Source organism: Canis lupus, chromosome 16, assembly GCF_048164855.1.
Source record: "Canis lupus baileyi chromosome 16, mCanLup2.hap1, whole genome shotgun sequence".
In the NCBI taxonomy this organism is placed as follows: Eukaryota; Metazoa; Chordata; class Mammalia; order Carnivora; family Canidae; genus Canis; species Canis lupus.
The window spans coordinates 6179555-6198529 of NC_132853.1; the positions used below are offsets into that span (position 1 = coordinate 6179555).

The window sequence follows — 18975 nt, forward strand, 5'->3', positions numbered from 1 at the left end:
AAGTACCATCAGAAAGGATGAAGCTATTTGGTCAGGCTTCTCCATCAGCCTAGGATTTGGTTTCCTTGTGGGTTTGCCCAGCCTGGGGTTCATGGATTCTGCTACTTCTGACTTCCTTTCCTTTGTTGACCAGCGAAGCAGTAGAACACACAGCAAACTTGGAAAATCATTTTGACTTCTTTCACATAATTCAGCTTTCTTGGCTGTAGTAGATAAATGATCCTCAGGATGGGAGAGAGACATTATGCTGAAAAGAAGAGCTTTACTAGCTTGTTTTGTCCTTTCCTTCAGTCCTATGACTAGCAGTCAGAAACATTGTCTTTTTTTGCTCTAAATTATGCTTAAACATTCAACTCAACACAACTTGATGACAACCCTCATTTATTTTTATTATTATTTTTTAAAGATTTGATTTATTCATGAGAGACACACAGAGAGAGGCAGAGATACAGGCCGAGGGAGAAGCAGGCTCCATGCAGGGAGCCCGACGTGAGACTCAATCCCGAGACTCCAGGATCACGCCCTGGATCACGCCCTGGGTTTGGCAGGTGCCAAACCGCTGAGCCACCCAGGGATTCCCCTCAACCCCCATTTAAAAGAGCCTACTATGTGCTGTTATCTAAGCCCTTGGCAACCTGGACATGCCTCTGATTATGAAATTTAGGCATGCCCCCCACTGAACCCAGTTGCTCTTGCATACGTTGGTGTCATCTGCTTGATTTCCCATTGCGGGACAACCCAGGACTGTCATGGCTTGTCAGTATCACCTTTTCCACTCTGGGGAGGGAGGGTGGTCAGAGCAAAGTGCAACTGACATGATTTCCTTCAGTAAAAGTACAGGAAGGCACCTGTTCCGAGTCATCAAATCGGCCACCTTCCATGTTTGATCCCCACTCACCTCCAGACCCTTGGGCCAGGCTCCTTCCAGTGAAGTCCTGGCACAGGGTGCCAGTTAGCACAGGATACCAGAATTCCTATACAGGCAAGCCGCTGCCAGGTCAGTTGGTGCCCACTGGTCGGCTTTCCTGAAATAGTGGTTCTTTCCTACGGTGTGTGTCTTCTGTTTGGGTGGATTCTTGAGGACAAGGGAAGCCCTGGCCGACCCAGAAAGCTCCACTGTGGTTGAGTGGCGGAGCCTGAGATGTTTGGTTTATTCATCCATGGTTTGTAATTTGGGAGGGTTTGGGGGAGGCTTTACTTTCTTTCAGTTGCAGACGTTCTTATAGTAGTGACTCTAGACAGGGACAAGACTCCGTGAGGGTGACGGGTTTGGGATTAACCCACTTGTCACCAAGGATCTAAGACGAGGAGAAGGCTGCGGGCGGGAACCAGGTGGTGGCACGGCTCGGAGGAAGGGGCTGAGCCGGCCCCACGGGCAGTGTCCGGCGGCCGGCAGGCGGCGCTGTCGCCCCCGACCCCTCTGGGCAGCTGGCGAACCCCGGCCCGGGAGGTGTCCCTCCCCGCACTTCTATCCCGGGCCGGGGACTGCGGCCTCAGGACGGACGCGGGGCCCCGGAGCCAGCGGGGCGTCGGCTGGAGCCCTGGGGTCCCGGGCGCAGACCCTGGCGGCCGACAGGCGGCGCTCATCTCGGGGCCCGCGAGCGCCAGCCGGCCTCGGGAGGGGGCGCCCGATCCCGCGGCTCGGGCTCCGCTTCCCGGGAAGTTTCAAGTTTGAAAGTCCTGGCGGAGGGGCCGGGGCTTCCGGAACCGCAGTGGGCGAGAGGAGGGGCCGAGCGGCCGGAGCGGCGCCATGGAGGAGGGGGCGCCGCGGCAGGTGGACGGCGCCCGCGGAGGCCGGGCTGCGGGCGCGGGCCCAGGGCGCCGGGGAGCCTCGTGCACGCCGCGGGCACCCCGAGCCCCGGCCGCGACCCCCAGGTCCGACCCGCATCCCCTCCCGGGTCCCTTCTCAGTCCCGGCCCCGGGCTTCGCTGCACCTCGCAGGGCAGACCTGAGCACGGGGGTGAGTCGTTCATGTCCCCTGAAAACGCCCCCAGATCACCCCCTAGGGACTCAGAGCCTCTGGTCAGGCCAGCAGTCAGGGCCACCAGCATGGGCGCCAAAGTTGCCTAAAATCGGCTCTTCCCGGTAGGACTGGAAGGCCGATGGGAATCGACCTAGAAAGCAAAGGGGGGCGCTGGGGCGCACTGGGGCCGGTCCTGCGTGGAGAGGAATCCGAGTGTGCAGGGAGAAGAGAGCCCAGGAGGGCACCAGTCCCTGGGCTCTTGGGGGGGTGGTCCTACCCGGATCACGAAGGCATGTGGGGTTTGGCCGGGCCGGAGGGCCTTGCCCAGCACCTGGGTGGGAACCTTCGCGTACACAGGGTTCTAGTCCAAATGGCAGGGAGGCTGGGATCCTGCCAGTGCTGGCAGTAGGTGCTGGTGGACACAGCAGCCAAAGCCGTGTGTTTGTTATTGGGGAGGGAGGGGTGGAGGTCTATTCAGAGCGAATGGGGTGGGGTCCCAGCTGTAGAGCAGCAAGGGAGAGGTGTGTATGTCCGCCCAGAGCAGACAGGAGGTGGGGGTATGCTCAAGGGTGGAGTGTCCTCCACAAGGCTCGAGTGCCCCCACCCCAAGGGCCTAGACAGCCCTAAGCACTGCATCTGCCCCCTCCCACTCCCTTCTTCCGGAGGTCCCTCCGCCTGTTCCAGCAGCAGCTTGTGCACATTTTCCGATTTCCTGTGAACCTCCGCCCAGCAGCGCAGCTGGGTGACTCAGGACCCCGGTGGCCAGGCCCCCTGCTCCATGGGATCTTTGTTTGCTCAGGCCTTTGGCTCTGGCCCTCTGGCCTAGGGCCCTCAAAGGATTTCCTGAGCCCCGCCCCTGCCCTCTGACTACCAGGCCAACAGAGGCCTGGAGTAGGGGGGGGCCCTGAGACTGGGGTGACAACCTTTAACACTGGGCTCAGGAGATGGAGAGCCGAGAGGTAAGGTGGAAGTCCCGCAGGAGCCCTTGGGGTCGGGGGCATTGTGGGTTACTCTGGACAGAGGTCAGCTTTGGCACTGGTTGGTTTGAAATGTTAGCTTCTGAGAAAGAGATTTTTCTGTTTTTTGCTCCCACCTGGGGTGAAATAGTGAGAAAGCCTCTGCTTCCTCCCAGTAGCTGAGCTGGGAATGGCCCCGGGAGACCTCCTCAGCCCCTCTCCGTGTCTCTGCTTGGCTACCTGAGGGAACATCCCTGGCCCCTACTCAGGCCTCTGGCTGCCCTCTCTGTGTGACCTTGGGGGGTTCCCTAGCCTCTTTTCTGGCCTCAAATTTGGCCCCAAATCTCAGAATCGCAGTCTTAGAGAGAGCATCCTGATTAAGCGTGACTGGCAAGGGGGAAGGAAGGTGGCATCCCCTCTTCGGTGTTGTGACTTTGGGCACGTTGCTTAACCTCTCTGTGTCTCAGCTTCCCCATTTGTAAAATGGGGATCATAACTATACCAACCTCATGGGATTGTCGTGAGGATCCACAGACCAGTGTCTGCAAAGTTCTGAGACAGACCCTGAACAACCCAGGGGTCTGGGGCACTGACACACCCCACCTGCCATGAGTTGCAAATCTGCGTATGACTTTTGACTCCCCCAGACCTTAACTACCAGTAGCCTACCGGTGACCAAAAGTCTTACCGATAACATCAACAGTGGACTAACACATACTCTGTACGTTATGTGTATTCTATACTGTGTTCTTACAATAAAAGAAGCTAGAAAAAAGGGAAATGTTATTAAGAACATCATAAGGAAGAGAAAATACATTTACAGCCCTGTACTGTATGATCAAAAACAATTTGCTTATAAGGTGGACCTGTGCAGTTCAAACCCATGTTGTTCAAGAGTTGCCTGTAAATGTTGACAATTTCTCCCTCTCCCTCCTCCCTAGTGGCAGAGGACAGGAGCGTGGGCAGGATGCCTAGTCTTGGGGTTTGCATCTGGCCTGGGGATACTAGCTGGAAAGTCAGAGATGCCTCCCAAGCCCCGGGTGTCCACCCTGGCTGCTGGGCGTGCCTCCCTCTCCTTCCATCTGTGGGCACCTGAGGCCGCTGGTGGCTGGGGACGGGACCATTATTGCTCTGCCCTTCCACAGCCTGGGGCCAACCAGCGGCCCCCGGAGGATGAGAAAGAGGCGATCCGCCGTGCCATCCAGAAGGAGCTGAAAATCAAGGAGGGTGTAGAGAACCTGCGGAGGGTAGCCACAGACCGCCGCCACCTGGGCCATGTGCAGCAGCTCCTGCGCTCCTCCAATCGCCGCCTGGAGCAGCTTCACGGAGAGCTGAGGGCGCTGCATGCACGCATCCTGCTGCCCGGCCCTGGGCCTGGCCAGGCTGGTGAGTGTGGAGTCTGAGCGGACCCTCGGGCCCTCGGGGACAGGAGGTGCTGGGGAGGTCTACCCAGCCAGCTTCTCAACCTTGGTCCTGACCAATCTCATAGCCTTCTCAGGTGTCCCCCTGCCCAGGAGGGGAGGGGAGGAGACAGCAAGGCCATAGAGTAGGGGGCTCCTGGCTCTGGGTAAGGGCTTCGCTTCATGTACCCCACACTGCACAGAACCTGTGGCCCTGGGACCCCAGCCACCTGCAGAGCAGCCCAGGGCTCGGCACCTGGAGGCTCTCCAGAGACAGCTGCAGGTGGAGCTGAAGGTGAAGCAGGGGGCAGAGAATATGACGCATACATATGCCAACGGCACGCCCAAGGTAAGGCTCCCGGGGTCTGTGGGGAGAGATGTGGCTCTCGGATTAGTAGGGGAGGTGCTGCCCCAGCCCCTATAGGGAATGCAACCTAGCCAATGACCTATTAAGGGAGACATAGTCTCAACTATTAGTCTGATAGAGGAGCCATAGCCCCAAATCTTAGCTTGGTGGGGAAGGCATGGCTTGGACCCCTAATTTAACAGAGAAGGCACAACTCAGTCTAATGGGGAAACCCCAGGCCCTGTTCTGGGTCTAATAGGGAAGGTCCACTCGCAGCCCCAACTCCCAGCATGATGTGGGGAGCTTGGCTCTGACATGATTGGAGAAGTTTGACCCCAGCCCTGTCTCATCTGGTGGAGGAGGCTCTGCCCCAGACCTAGGCTGATGAGGGAGGCTTGGCTTCAGCCTTGGTCTGACCAGGGAGGCCCTGGGCTGGCCTGGGTGCGACGAGGGCATACCTCATGACCCCACAGGAGAGGAAGCTCCTGGCAGCTGCCCAGCAGATGCTGCGGGACAGCCAGCTGAAGGTGGCTCTACTGCGAATGAAGATCAGCAGCCTGGAAGCCAGTGGGTCCCCTGAACCAGGTGAGGCTTTGAGAAGCTGGGAGGGGCCGGCCGGCCGGGCCGGGCCGGGCAGAGCAGGGCATGGGCCTCAGAGCTGACTGCCTCCTCCCAGGTCCCGAGCTGCTGGCAGAGGAGCTAAGACATCGGCTGCATATTGAGGCTGCTGTGGCCGAGGGTGCCAAGAACGTGGTGAAGCTACTGGGTGGCCAGCGGACTCAAGACCGGAAGGCCCTGGCCGAGGTCAGACCGTGACGCCCTCTCACCACTGCCCCTCTCTGCGCCCTCCGCACTGCGGGATGGCTGTGCCGGGTGGGAACAGGGAGCCCACTGTGTCTAGACCTCGTGGCGGCCAGGGCGTGTGTGTGTCTCCAGGTGGTCCGAGCTGCTGTCCCCAGCCCCAACCTGTGTGTCACGGGCCTGTGCCCCCTCCCCTTATCTGCCCTGCAGGCCCAGGCCCAGCTCCAGGAGTCCTCCCAGAAACTGGACCTGCTGCGACTGGCCTTGGAGCAGCTGCTGGAGGGACTACCTCCTGCTCATCCTCTGCGTGGCCGGGTGGCCCGGGAGCTGCGGACGGCCGTGTCTGGGAACCCTCAGCCTTCAGGGGTGCTTGTGAAGCCCACCGCCATGACAGGTAGCCAGGAGTCCCTCTCACCTCAGGGCTCCCCTTTTCTTGCAAAGGGTACCCTGAAACACAGAGGGGGAGGACTTTGGAGAGTTTTGATTCTGGTCCCACCACCCTCTAGCTCTGTGAACACGGGCAACAGACTTCCACTCTCTGGACTCAGCTTAATGTTCTGTCAAATGGGGATGATAATAGCACCTACTTTGTAGGGTTGCTGTGAAATTCAGTGAGTTGTCACCTGTGATGTGCTAGGCACAGTGCCGGCATCGTCCAAACGTGGTCGGTGAAGCTGTTATCAAAATGAGAAACCATGATGACAATGTGAAGAGTGCCGGTGTTAGGGGAGCTCACAGCCCTGGAGGCCTTTGGTAACCAGTCCTGGGCAGTCTGGACTACTAGGAAGTTCTTTCTTATCCCTGAGCTGAATTTGTCTGAATTGTAGCTGAATTGTAATCAACAAATAATTTAAGCATGCTGACTTTGGAAACCCTGAACTTCCTACGCGGGACACAGTGCCAGCCAGAGAGCCCGGCACCTTCCTGCTCAGAGCTGGTTCAGGGTTGGACGGGCCAGCTCCCATTGTGAGCAGAGCTGAGAAGGAATCAAGGAATGCTTCCTGGAGGAGGTGGTGTCTACATGTAGCCTTGAAGGGCTTCTGGGAGTTGGCCAAGTAGACAAGTTAGGGAAGGCGGGGCGGGGGTATGGCTTGCTAAAAAGGCCTAGAAGTTGTCTGGCTACTTGGGGCCACCTTATATCCTGTCACCTGGCTAAATACCCCAACTAATGTGGGCAAGGTCTGGGTTCAGACATCATTGAGAGAAAGTAGGTTTCCTGCGGTCCCAGGGGACCTGGCTGTGGCAGTGAGAGAATGGCACTGACAGTGTTTCTTGCGTGCTCCCCGCAGGGACACTGGAGGTCCGCCTCCTGGGCTGTGAGCAGCTGCTGAAGGCTGTCCCCGGACGGTCCCCGGCAGCTGCACTGGCCGGGAGCCCCTCCCAGGGCTGGCTCCGGGGCAGGGCCAAGCCTCAGCGTGGAGGAGGAGATCTGGCCAGTGAGTAGGGGCCGCAGGGAGCTGGGGGCAGCAAAGGACCTCCGCTCCTTGCTGGCTCTGAGCCCCCTATCTGGCCTGGCAGGTGAGGTGATGGCTGTGCTGAAAGTGGACAATCGTGGCGTGGGCCAGACTGGCTGGGCGCCGGTGGCCAAGCAGTCCTGGGACCAGATGTTTATTGTCCCCCTGGAGCGGGTGAGCCCTGGGGTGGGCAGGCATGACCTTAGGCCAGGGGGCGGAAGGCCGGCCAGGTAGGGGCATGTGCCATGCCCCACTCCTCAACCTGGCCCTCCCAACGTAGGCCCGGGAGCTGGAGATCGGGGTGCGCTGGCGGGACTGGCGGCAGCTGTGTGGCGTGGCCTTCCTGCGGCTGGAGGACTTCCTGGACAATGCCTGTCACCAGCTCTCCATCAGTCTGGTGCCACAGGGGCTGCTCTTTGCCCAGGTGCCCCAGACCCTGCCCTCTGACCTGACAGGCCCCAGCTCCGTCGGAGTTAGAAGGGCCTTCAAAACAATGTGACTCATCCATCCACACGTAGGAGTGGAAACTGGGGCCCCGAGGGAGCAGGGCTCCAGGACTATGGGTTCCCAGCCCTTGTCTGGGGACTGCATGGGAATCTAGAGGCCCACATCTTGGTCCAGACTATCTGGCCTCATTTGTGACCCTGGACAAGTGCCTCTCTTCTCTGGACCCCTCTGGCTCTTGCATCATTGATGCTGGGGGCTCAGGCCGAGATCCTGGGAACCAGGGAGGTACCCTGATGGCAGGTGGGATGGGAAGGGACCTGTCTCCAGCCCTGCCCTCTGCCCCCTGCAGGTGACCTTCTGTGACCCTGTCATTGAGAGGAGGCCCCGGCTACAGAGGCAGAAACGCATTTTCTCTAAACGCAGAGGTGTGGCCAGGAGACAGCTGTGCAGTTAGGGGGCAGGGCAGGGGCTATTGGGGGCCCCAGGACTGAGTCCTCCTTTTGTCCCAGGTCAGGACTTTCTGAGAGCTTCCCAGATGAATCTCAGCATGGCGGCCTGGGGACGCTTGGTCATGAGCCTGCTGCCCCCCTGCAGCTCCCCAAGCACAATCAGCCCCCCCAAAGCATGTCCCCAGACTCCAGCCACACCCTGGGGAGCTGCCGAGCCTGCCTCGCCCAGGTGAGGAGCCACCCCGCCTCAGCCGCCCTCTTCTCTGCCACATCTGCCTCTCTCCAGGTGCAATTGGTGTTGTTCTGTTCCCGTCATTCACCCTCTGATCCTCCATCTGTCTGTCTCTGGCATCGCCGTGTGTTTGTCCCTATGGCTATTCCATCTGCCTGTGCCCTGCCATGTGTCTACTTTCTCCACATAGTAATGTCCCACCCAAGAAGAGCCCCTTGGGAGAAGAGATGAGGCCCCCGCCCAAGCCCCCACGCCTCTACCTGCCCCGGGAGCCAACCTCCGAGGAGATACCGGTGAGGGGGTGCTGAGGCCCGGGGGCTGCCCGGATAAGGGTGGCAGGGCTGGTGGGACAGAAGGAAGCCCTGCTCTGCTCTGAGCCCCTCTGCCCTCACAGCGCACCAAACGCCCCCACATGGAGCCCAGGACGCAACTTGGGTCGTCTCCTCCAGCCTCAGCCGCCAGGTACCCCCGGCAGGCCCACTTTTATGCTTGAGACATCTATCTACTCACTTGGGTGTTTGTGTGTCCATTCAGACATCATCTGATATTCCTTGCTCTCAGATTCTTACTCACTAAACCCACATTATTGAGCTCCAGCTGCTTTCCAGACTCTAGGAAACCACTGTCCCAGGAACCCCCACCCCCATCCCCAGGCTTTGCAGCCTCATTGGTGGGGACAGCCCGGGGCTGGGCACAGAGAGTTTGGAGCATCTCTTGTCTTCCTATGCCTCTCTTGCAGGAAACCCCCCCGGCTTCAGGACTTCCGCTGCTTGGCCGTGCTGGGCCGGGGACACTTTGGGAAGGTAGTGGGCTGAGGTGGGGAACTGTGTGGGGGGGTGAGGAGGCCCCAGCACCTTAGCTGGGAGGATGCTGTGATCCATGGGGTAGTGGGGTGGGGGAAGCTGCCCTGTGCTGTCCGCCTGAAGCCCAAGCTCTCTCTGGTGCCCAGGTCCTCCTGGTGCAATTCAAGGGCACGGGGAAATACTACGCTATCAAAGCGCTCAAGAAGCAGGAGGTGCTGAGCCGGGACGAGATGGAGAGGTGTGTAGTCGGGCCAGTGGGCACCCGGCCCCGGTTGGGACCCCGGATGGCTGGCCTGGCCAGTGGCACCGGAAGGCAGCTGAGTGCTCTTGGGGCTTTGAAGAGGTGACCTCTGGCGCCGGCCAGTCCTGGGCTCTGTCTTTAGCACCTGCAGTTGTTAACCATGTGCCCTTGGGCAGGTCCCCTCTTCTCTCTGCCTGATACGTAGAAATCATCACTCTCACTGTAGAGAGAACTCATCACTCATCAAAGTGCCTGGCACTTTGACTGAAGGCCCAGAGAGCCGAGGGTGTTGTGTGGGTGGCAGGGCACAGCCAGCAGAGGTCTTCCTTCCCTCCAAATGCCCCCTCCCCCCCACCACAGCCTGTATTGCGAGAAACGCATCCTGGAAGCCGTGGGCCGCACGGGGCACCCCTTCCTGCTCTCCCTCCTCGCCTGCTTCCAGACCTCCAGCCACGCATGCTTTGTGACAGAGTTTGCACCTGGTGGTGACCTCATGATGCAGATCCATGAGGATGTCTTCCCTGAGCCCCATGCCCGGTGCGTTCCCATCTATCTTGCCGCCTCTTCTAGCAAGCCTTCCCCGGTTGCCTCTGCCCGCTCCCTTCATCCTGCTTCCCTGAGGGTACCCGGCAGCAGAGGAGCATGTGGAGTCAAGGAAGCCTCGGTTCAAATGCTGGTTGGCAGCTCTCATAGACTGTCACAGCTTTGTAACCTCGGGCCTCAGTTTACGTCACTGCGAATGGGGCTGATAACTATTTCGCAGCTTTGTTGGGTAAGATGGATGCAATGTTTGTAAATTGTTGAGCACAGGAGCCAGTGTATAGTAAGTGACTGGCAGCTGGAGTTTATCTTGCCCACCAGAATGCAGGCTCTGGAGTCTGGGTCTGCCACTACCTATGTGACCCCAGGGGCCTCACTGCCCTAGAGTCAGTTCCTCTTTTTAGAAACAGATGTGAGAAGCATCAGCTGCAGGTGGCTGGGAGGATGTGGGAGAGAGTAAGGCGTAAGAACACATGGCATCATTCCTGGCATAATCGAAGGGTAGGCCACTGTCTGGAGAAGCACCTGCTCTCTGCAACCCCCACCCCTGGTGTGGGCTCCCCTTGGTCTCTCATCCAGTCTGACTCTGGCTGGGACATCCAGAGATGCCCAGGCCATGGCCATCCTGGTGTCTCCCTGCCCTGCCCCCCGCAGGCCTGGGCCTGAGCTTCCCCCGACACCACCCACAGGTTCTACCTGGCTTGTGTCATCCTCGGGTTGCAGTTCTTACATGAGAAGAAAATAATTTACAGGTAACTTGCCCTGGTGGTGCTGGGGGCGTAGGTGAAGGGGCAGCAGCTGCCTTCCCCCGTGATGTTCCAGGGCCCCTTTGATCTGCCCCCGCACCCTCAGGGACCTAAAGTTGGATAACCTTCTGCTGGATGCCCAGGGTTTCCTGAAGATTGCGGACTTTGGGCTTTGTAAGGAAGGTGAGTGCCTCCCATCCAGGATCCCCTGTCCACTGATCTTGCCCAGCACAGGCCAGCAGGGTCATTGGTGAGTGGCCCCCACCCCAGCCTTCATTCTAGGAACCAGCTGGACATGCTGGTTTTTCCTTCTCAGCCCTAGAGCCTCTTTTTTTTTTTTTTTTTTTAAGATTTATTTATTACTCATGAGAGACAGACAGAGAGAGAGAGAGAGAGAGAGGCAGAGACATAGGCAGAGGGAGAAGCAGGCTCCATGCAGGGAGTCCGATGTGGGACTCCATCCCCTGTCTCCAGGATCACGCCCTAGGCCAAAGGTGGCGCTAAACCCCTGGGCCACCTGGGCTGCCCAGCCCTAGAGCCTCTTAAAGAGCCACAGCTTGCCCTTAGCCAGAGGGAGAGACTGTACTCAGAGTGGAAGAGGGCATCAGGGACTCCTGGGTAGCTCAATGATTGAGCCTCTGCCTTTGGCTCAGGGCCTGATCCCAGGGTCTAGGGATCGAATCCCACATCGGGTTCCCTGTGAGGAGCCTGCTTCTCCCTCTGCCTATGTCTCTCTTTCTGTTTCTCATGAATAAATAAATAAAATTAAAAAAAAAAAGGAAGAGGGTACCGGATTCTCCATTTCCTTCATGACCTTAGCATGGAAACTTGCCTGGGGCTCCACTTCTTCCTGTCGGGTGGCATAGAAACCGCTCCCACCTCTGAGGACATGGGGCAGGGCTCGGTGTGGGGTTCGGTACCTGAGGTCATAAGGGTTGGCTGTTCATTCTTACACCCACTGAGGTGATGTGCATGAGATGCAGCAGGCCGGCATCAGTGTGGGTGCTGGTTTGCAGGAATCGGCTTTGGGGACCGGACAAGCACCTTCTGCGGCACCCCAGAGTTCCTGGCCCCAGAAGTGCTGACCCAGGAGGCCTACACACGGGCCGTGGACTGGTGGGGTTTGGGTGTGCTGCTCTATGAGATGTTGGTGGGAGAGGTGAGTGCCAGCCCCAGGCTGCTGGGGCCTGCAGGCTGGGGCGGGGTGGGGGTGGCTCATGCACCCTGCTGAGCTCTGTTCCCCGCAGTGCCCATTCCCGGGGGACACTGAGGAAGAGGTATTTGACTGCATCGTCAATGCCGATGCCCCATATCCCCACTTTCTATCGGTGCAAGGTCTCGAGCTAATTCAGAAGGTAATCACTGCAGGGGCAGGGGCAGGGGCAGGGTGGGGCTGGGCTGCCGCTCTGTGGCTCGCGGGCTGCCCCTTCACCACCCATTCTCTTGGGGGCCCTGTGGCCCAGCTCACTTGGGGTACGTGGGGAGGCGGGCAGTGCATGGGCCCAAAAGCGCCCTCCATGGGCCTCTGTCCTTTTGCCCAGCTCCTCCAGAAGTGCCCGGAGCAGCGCCTGGGGGCAGGTGAGCAGGATGCAGAAGAGATCAAGACCCAGCCTTTCTTCAGGGTGAGTGGTCCTGGGTGCCTGGCACGGTGGGCGGTGGCGCGGGGCCACGTGGGCTGCTGTTCTGCCATCTCAGGCAGCTCTGCCCTCGCCCCCAGACCACCGACTGGCAGGCCCTGCTCGCCCGTACCGTCCGGCCCCCCTTCCTGCCCACACTGTGTGGCCCTACGGACCTGCGTTACTTCGAGGGCGAGTTCACGGGGCTACCACCGGCCCTGACCCCGCCGGACCCCCGCAGCCCCCTGACTGCCCGCCAGCAGGCCGCCTTCCGGGACTTCGACTTTGTGTCAGAGGGATTCCTGGGGCCCTGACGGCCTCTCTGGCGAGTCCACCCTGTCCGCCCAGCTGCTTGCCCTGCTCTGGAGGCCCGGGCCTCACAGGTTCTCTGTGGGTCTCGGGCCTTGACGTGGCAGCGGCGGGGCTGCTGTGGGGGGTGTTGCTTGGTCACTGGGCAGAATGTCCCCTCCTCCCTCACCCCCACCCCAGCTCCCTCCTTCACTGAGACCTGGACCAGAAAGGGCAGGCAGTGAGGAGCAGTTTGGTTTGGTATTTTTTTTAATACTTGACTCGCTTTATGGATTATTAAACTTATAAAACTGTGCACTGGAGGCATCCTGGTGTGTGGGGGGCCTCCAAGCCCAGGTTGCTTGTGCCTGAGCCCCCCACAGGTCCCCTGCCTCCCCTTCTTCCTTTGGAAGGCAGAACTGCCCACTGAGGCAGGGGTTCTGTCGTTCAGCTCTACTCTGAGGCCTGGGAGGAGCGAGCAGGAGTGAAGAACCCCAGGCTTTCCGAGGGCTGACCGCAGCTGGGTGCAGCCCGTTTGGTTTTCAGGCACAAGTTGGTGGCCTTCCCTCCCACGCCCTCCTAAACAGCCTGGCTGCCGCCCTCCTCCTCCTCCTCTCCCTCGGCCCAGAGGGCCTCCCAGGACCCTGAGGGCCATCCGCAGAAGAAGTGGGCCAGGTTGCGGGTCAGGCCGCGGTCGAAGGGGTTGCTGGGGCGCTGGCGGAGGTAGGCAATGCGGTGCGAGGAGATGAACTCCCAGGTGGTGGTGTTACTGGCCACCAGGTAGAGGTGTGAGGCGAGGAGCAGGCTGGCCACCAAAGAGAAGACGGAGAGCAGCAGGAAGGTGGCAAACAACAGCCCGCTGGACCGCAGCCATAGCCCCCAGGGCTGGAAGAAATGGAGGCCAGACCTGCAGGGCAGGATAGAGATGGGGACCCAGGCTGGGGGAGGGCAGGGCGGCCCCAGGGAGCCCCGGCGGGCAGGCCTCTTGGGAGAAGGTTGGAGGCCCTGGACAGAAGAGGGAGTCCTGGCTCTCTCCACCCTGCAGGCACATTGCTGCGGCCCTCCCCCAAACCCAGGGCAGTAGGGGAACCCACCATGCCAGGTACAGGCCCCACAGAAGCACCACCAGCTGCAGCGCCAGGTAGGCCACGAAGAGCGGGTGGTTGCGTTCTCCCACGCAGTTCTCCATCCAGGGGCAGTGGTGGTCGTAGCGGCGCACACAGCGACGGCACTCCCGGCAGTGCCGGGCCCGCAAGGGCTGCTGTGGGCAGGGAGGGAGGTGTGCTCAATGCCAGCTCCCCTGCGGGCCCAACACTGAGAGAAGTGATGAAGTTATGAGGCTGGGGCTTCAATCTGGAGGCCTTCCTGGATGAGGCCACGGCACGGGGGCAGGAGGTCAGGGAGTCTTGGCCCAGTCCCCACGCCCTCCCGTGAAGGTCCCTGCACCCACCAGCACCAGGCAGTATCTGCAGCGCCGAAGGGGGATGGCTTGAGGAACCATGGCTGTCTGCTCCTCCTTGGCCTCCTCCTGAAAGTAGGAGATGGGGCATAAGATGGGGTCCCCTTGGGAGACAGATGCACAGGTTTTCCTTGGGGACTAGCTCATTTCTGGGTATGCATGGGTGGGAAACCATCCCCTGCATAATGGAGTGGTAGGGTGGGGCAGAGAGCTCCGGTCCCAGGGAAGCCCCAGGGAAGCCCTGTGACCTCTGCCACTTGTATCTGCTCCCTGGGCCTTGGCGATTTCCTCATGGTAATCGGATGTAGGGGATGGGGTTCTAGGGCTGCTAAGAGGATTCACTGAGGTGCCCCCAGAAAAGCGCTCTGCACAGATCCTGCCATGAGACCATCACAGCAGTCTTGGGTGTCCTGTTGGTGGGAGGGAGAGGGTTCAGGCACACACTCCCCCACCCCAGTTACCTGGGGCTGGGGCTGGACATTCACATAGCCTGGGTCCATGAGCGACACGGCCAGGTAGAGCAGCAGGGAACCCAGCACGAGGAGCAGGAAGGTGAGGGGCAGGAGCAGCTCTCCCTGCTCTTCCCACTGCCGCAGCGCTGGAGAGGCCGGAGGAGGAGAGTGAGTCTGGGGCCAGAGCCAAACAGGAGGAAGCTGTGTGTAGGAGGTGTAGTTGGAGGTGGGGACTGTGTCCCTGGCTGAGCAAAGGCTTGGAGATGGGGTTTAATGAGTGGTCAAGTGTGGACACTACATAGGGTACAGGAGGGAGAAGTCTGGGCCCAGCAAAAAAAAAAAAAAAAAAAAAAAAAAGTTCATCTGCATTTTATCTGGAGGGCAATAGGAACCATGGAAAGTTATAGGGTCAGATCTGTTTCTTAAAACCCTCCTGCTGCTGGAGAAAAGATGGATGGGGGAGCAGGGGGAAGCCTGGAGACAGAGTGCCTATCCAGGAGGGAGAGGAGGGTAGCCAGACAGGGATACTGGCAGGAATAGTGGAGACAAAAAGATGGGTAGATAAGGGGTGAGGCGGTGAAGGGGCCAGACTTGACTGGATGTAGGGGAGAGGGAGGAGGGGTCCCTGCCTTGGCTCCATGATGGTGAGACCAGCCAGGTCTGATATGTGTATGAGATAGAGACAGAGGAGGGCCAGGCCAGGGAAGGCCCAGCTCATGGGGGTGAATCAGGATTTGGGGGGGGGGGCGGGGGTGAGGAGTGAGGGGCACGCACAGGACAGTTAGATGACAGAATGTGGACAACTCTGGGGCCCCTTGATTGTGAAAAGCAGCAGAGAAGGAAAGATGGGTTGGGGGTCCTTTTTGATGGAGAGATGGAGCAGGTTTTTAGGCTGAAGGGTGAAGATGGTGGAAGAAGCTCGAGAAGGTCTTGGGAGGAAAGTGACAACACCCCCCAGTCCAGGAGCTGAGGCTGGAGCAAGGAGAGGGGAGTGGGGCTACCCTTGCAGGCAGGGAGGGTGGCTGAGAACTCGGGTTGGAGGCAGCCTGGCAGGGGGGAAGAGGGGGAAGATGTTAGCGGGTCGGGTCAGTGGGGTGGATGAGAACCTGGGGGCAAGAAGTGAGTATGGCCACTCCCCTCGGTGTTCAGGACAGGGAGCCTGGACCAGGGCAGCTGGTGGCCCCTGAAGTGGGCCGGATGCCAGTCCTTGATCTACTAGATCCTTGGAATCTTACGGGGGGACGGTTGGGTGTCAGTTCCCGGGAAGGGTCGGGTGGGTCCCGGGATCAGGGGGGACGGGGGCTCAGGTCGGTCGTCGGCTCTGGTGGGCGCGGGACGAGTCCTGGGATGCACAGGGCATCTGGCGGCATCAGGAAGATGCTGGGACTAATTAGGGATGAACTGGGTACTAGGCAGAAGACAGGTGGCTCTTGGAATGATAGATGGGGAGGAGGCTCAGGAGCTGGCGGAAATGGGGTGAATCCCAGGATTTCTGGGGTTTTCAGCAGGAGACCCAAACGTCTGGGAAATCACGCGGGATCGGGTGGGTCCGGGGTCGCGCGGGGTCCGGCTCACCGGTATCGTGCAAGAAGAGCACCAGCGTGATCCCCCAGGTCAGCACAGTGTGCCCGGTCCGCACCAGGACCCCAGGACTGAGGAGCGCCCAGGGCGCCATCTCCTCCGCCCCGGGCCCCACCCGGAAGAGGCGCCTGGCGGGGCGGGCCCTCCGAGGGAGAGGGGACGCGGCCGCCCGAGGATTGGTGGAGCCAGGGAGTGGGCGGGGCCTGACTGGGTCGGGGAGGCTGTCTATTGGATGGCAGCTGCGCCCGAGGAAGCCCTCGAGCCAACAGGTGCCTGAAGAGGTGGAGGGCGGGGCCGGCGCGCGCGCAGCGGGTAACTCCCCCAACCCCAGCCCCCACCCGCCAGGCAGGTAAGTTTCGAAAGCCGGGGAGCAGGCGCGAGTGTCGGCCCCGCCCCCTCGGGCTCTCGCCCCGCCCTCCCCAGCCTTACGGCTCGCGCATGCGTACAGGCCCCTGGGCGCTTCCATGTTCAAGGTGTCTGGTTGTGGCTGCAGGTCGGGGAATTGCGCCGCTTTCAAGGATGCGATGACTGAGATCTCTACGGGGGCAGGTCCCGCCCGCGGTTGCTCTGTGGTGATACCCATACTTCCTTGCTATTCATTTTTTGACACTGCAAACCGGATGAGCGCAAAGTGGTCGTCCGTGGTGCAGATCCTGGGTACCAGGGGCCCAAGAGGAGTCAGAGTCAGAAATACCAGCTCTGCCCGCTCCTACCTGTGTGAGCTTGGGCCAGTTACTGAACCACTCGGACCTCTGTTTTCCTTTTTTTTTTTTTTTTTTGGACCTCTGTTTTCTGTCTATATAGTGAAGACTGGTGATAGCATCCCCCCCGCCAAGGTGGCTGGGAGGATTAAATAATGCCAAGTACAGTCAGTGTCTAGTATGGGACTGTCCTCTCCCCCTCTATACGCCGACACCTCACCCTGCCAGAAGGACTTGCCCGCCAGAGGCTTCGGGCTATTCTGAGACAAAATCTCATCATCATTCAGTGTTCACACTCCTTCAACTGTGTCCCCGAGGCATTCCCCGTTCAGAACTGCCTTTCCACCCACACTTCCCACTGATATCAACATCCACCTTCTTTCTCCAACAGATGGGCCCCTCCAGTACACTCTTCTGATATCTGTTTTGTCAGCTCAGCATCCCCTTATCTGTTGGAGAACTAACTGACTCTTCCCCATCCCATATGGTTCTAGAGGAACTGTGTCCCTCACTCCACAGAGTAAGAGGAGACAAGATGTGGGCATACGACTTCAGAGGGCCAAACTCTTTCAATGCTTTTCTCTTTCAGTGTCTCCAGTGATTGGTCCTAGGCGGTGGACATGTAACTCAGCAGGGCCAATCAGAATCATTCTATAAGATTACTGTATAAATGCTGAGAGAGAAAGGGGCATTATTTCACATCTCTTGCATAAGGGATAGGATTTAAGGGCAATAGGCAACTGTTTTTACACTATGTGGAGGGAGACTGTGGTAGGAGAGGATGAAGCCAACTTATAGAGATAAGTAGCAGTGAAAGAAGGAGCAAGAGTGTAAGTAACATTGCCTTGGCCCCTAGATCCAGCTATTCCTGAAGCTGATGTTAACCTCTAGATTCCCTTGATGAATTCCCTCCCACTTTTGACTAGCCTGGGTAGGTATTTGAGTTGAGTCACTTGTAACTCAGTCTTGGTTACTGCCATGGATGACTTAGTATGCTGAATGGAAACACTTAAATCATTCTGCAGCTTCCACGTGTCAGGCCCTGTGCTGGTTTGAAAGACAAAGTCAGACACTAAAGTGGTAAGGACAGATTCTAATCAGTAATATGCTATTGCAGTGTAAAGTGAGTTCAACTCTGATCTGTACAGAAGTGAATGGATGTTTTATTTTTATTTTTTTTAAAGATTTCATCCATTTATTATGAGAGACACACACAGAGAGAGAGGCAGAGACACAGGCAGAGGGAGAAGCAGGCTCCACGCAGGGAGCTCGATGTGGGACTCGATCCCAGGTCCCCAGGATCACGCCCTGAGCCAGAAGGCAGACACTTAACTGCTGAGCCACCTGGGCGTCCCTGAATGGATGTTTTAAAGGGAGCAGGAGGGACGCCTCAGTGGTTCAGCCGCTGAGCGTCTGCCTTCCGCTTAAGGCTTGATCCCTGATGCGGGGATCGAGTCCCACATCGGGCTTCCTGCAGGGGGCCTGCTTCTCCCTCTGCCTATGTCTCTGCCTCTCTTTCTGTCTCTCATGAATAAATAAATAAAATCTAATAAATACATAAACAAAGGGAGCAGGAAGGAACGGCAGTGTCTCAGAGAAGTGAAAAATCACCAAAGGTTGGTCAGTGTAATGCTGAGTAGACCAGCTGTGTGTGCCAGCTGGCAGTAATTGAAGTTAGGTGCCTGTCCTCCCATAGGGACTGGGAGACAGAGGCCTGATCCTTCTGGATCCTTCCTCTTTGAAGGAATGGCTTTCGGGTCTCCTGAGTTGTAGGAGACACAAATACATTTTTTTTTAAATTTTTTATTTATTTATGATAGTCAGAGAGAGAGAGAGGCAGAGACACAGGCAGAGGGAGAAGCAGGCTCCATGCACCGGGAGCCCGACGTGGGATTCGATCCCGGGTCTCCAGGATCGCGCCCTGGGCCAAAGGCAGGCGCCAAACCGCTGCGCCACCCAGGGATCCCCCACAAATACATTTTTAAAGGACAGAGGAAGGATTCACAATTGTAAACCCCTTCTAGTAAATGCTCAGAGACAGGGTAGTGTGGGGGGGCCTCTGGTCAGGTGGTGGCTAAGACAAACAGTAAAATTTGTTTTTTAAAGATTTTATTTATTCATGAGAAACACAGAGAGAGAGGCAAAGACATAGGCAGAGGGAGAAGGAGGCTCCCTGTGGGGAACGGATGCAGGACTTGATCCTGGGACTCTGGGATCACTCCCTGAGCCAAAGGCAGACGCTCAACCACTGAGCCACCCCAGGTGCCCAAGTGGTTGTTTTAATGTAGGGGAGGGAGATGGACAAAATCACTTGCGGTAAGAGCCCGTAGTAGGGCTCTTATAGGCCAAGTTTGTGGCCTAGTTGAGAAGAGGCCTCAGGGGAGCGTGGCTAGAGTTTGGTCAAGGCACACACACCTGGCATCTTTGGGGAACAGCTCTCCTCAATTGGGTGCAGCCTTGGAAGTACCTCAGGAGCCTGGAGGGCAAAGCCACCCTCCCA

At 58.5% G+C, this 18975-nt stretch overlaps 2 protein-coding genes across 5 annotated transcripts; one reads left to right on the forward strand and one right to left on the reverse strand.

The window, feature by feature from the left end:
- Window positions 1–1653: 1653 nt before the first annotated feature.
- On the forward strand, window positions 1654–12598 carry PKN3 (protein kinase N3). Of its 2 annotated transcripts, none has more exons than XM_072778192.1 (22): window positions 1654–1960; window positions 4065–4305; window positions 4523–4668; window positions 5139–5250; window positions 5342–5469; window positions 5677–5860; window positions 6756–6902; window positions 6985–7094; window positions 7201–7344; window positions 7717–7792; window positions 7877–8045; window positions 8239–8341; window positions 8443–8510; window positions 8788–8851; window positions 8998–9089; window positions 9453–9629; window positions 10322–10384; window positions 10485–10561; window positions 11395–11537; window positions 11626–11733; window positions 11920–12000; window positions 12096–12598. In XM_072778192.1, the coding sequence occupies exons 1-22, from the start codon at window positions 1751–1753 to the stop codon at window positions 12306–12308; spliced, it is 2856 nt and encodes a 951-aa protein (XP_072634293.1). In that variant the 5' UTR covers window positions 1654–1750; the 3' UTR covers window positions 12309–12598. The 2 variants fall into 2 exon arrangements, with proteins under 2 accessions (XP_072634293.1, XP_072634294.1); XM_072778193.1 differs by lacking the exon at window positions 1654–1960 and adding an exon at window positions 2771–2922.
- On the reverse strand, window positions 12535–15929 carry ZDHHC12 (zDHHC palmitoyltransferase 12). 3 transcript variants are annotated; one of them, XM_072778197.1, is made up of 5 exons: window positions 15769–15929; window positions 14203–14339; window positions 13733–13810; window positions 13377–13540; window positions 12535–13189 (listed from the first exon to the last, which is right to left on the reverse strand). In XM_072778197.1, exons 1-5 carry the CDS (start codon window positions 15866–15868, stop codon window positions 12862–12864), a joined length of 807 nt encoding a protein of 268 aa, XP_072634298.1. In that variant the 5' UTR covers window positions 15869–15929; the 3' UTR covers window positions 12535–12861. The 3 variants fall into 3 exon arrangements, with proteins under 3 accessions (XP_072634298.1, XP_072634299.1, XP_072634297.1); XM_072778198.1 differs by having other exon boundaries at window positions 12535–13167; window positions 13377–13543; XM_072778196.1 differs by having other exon boundaries at window positions 13377–13543.
- Between the last annotated feature and the right edge of the window lie 3046 nt (window positions 15930–18975).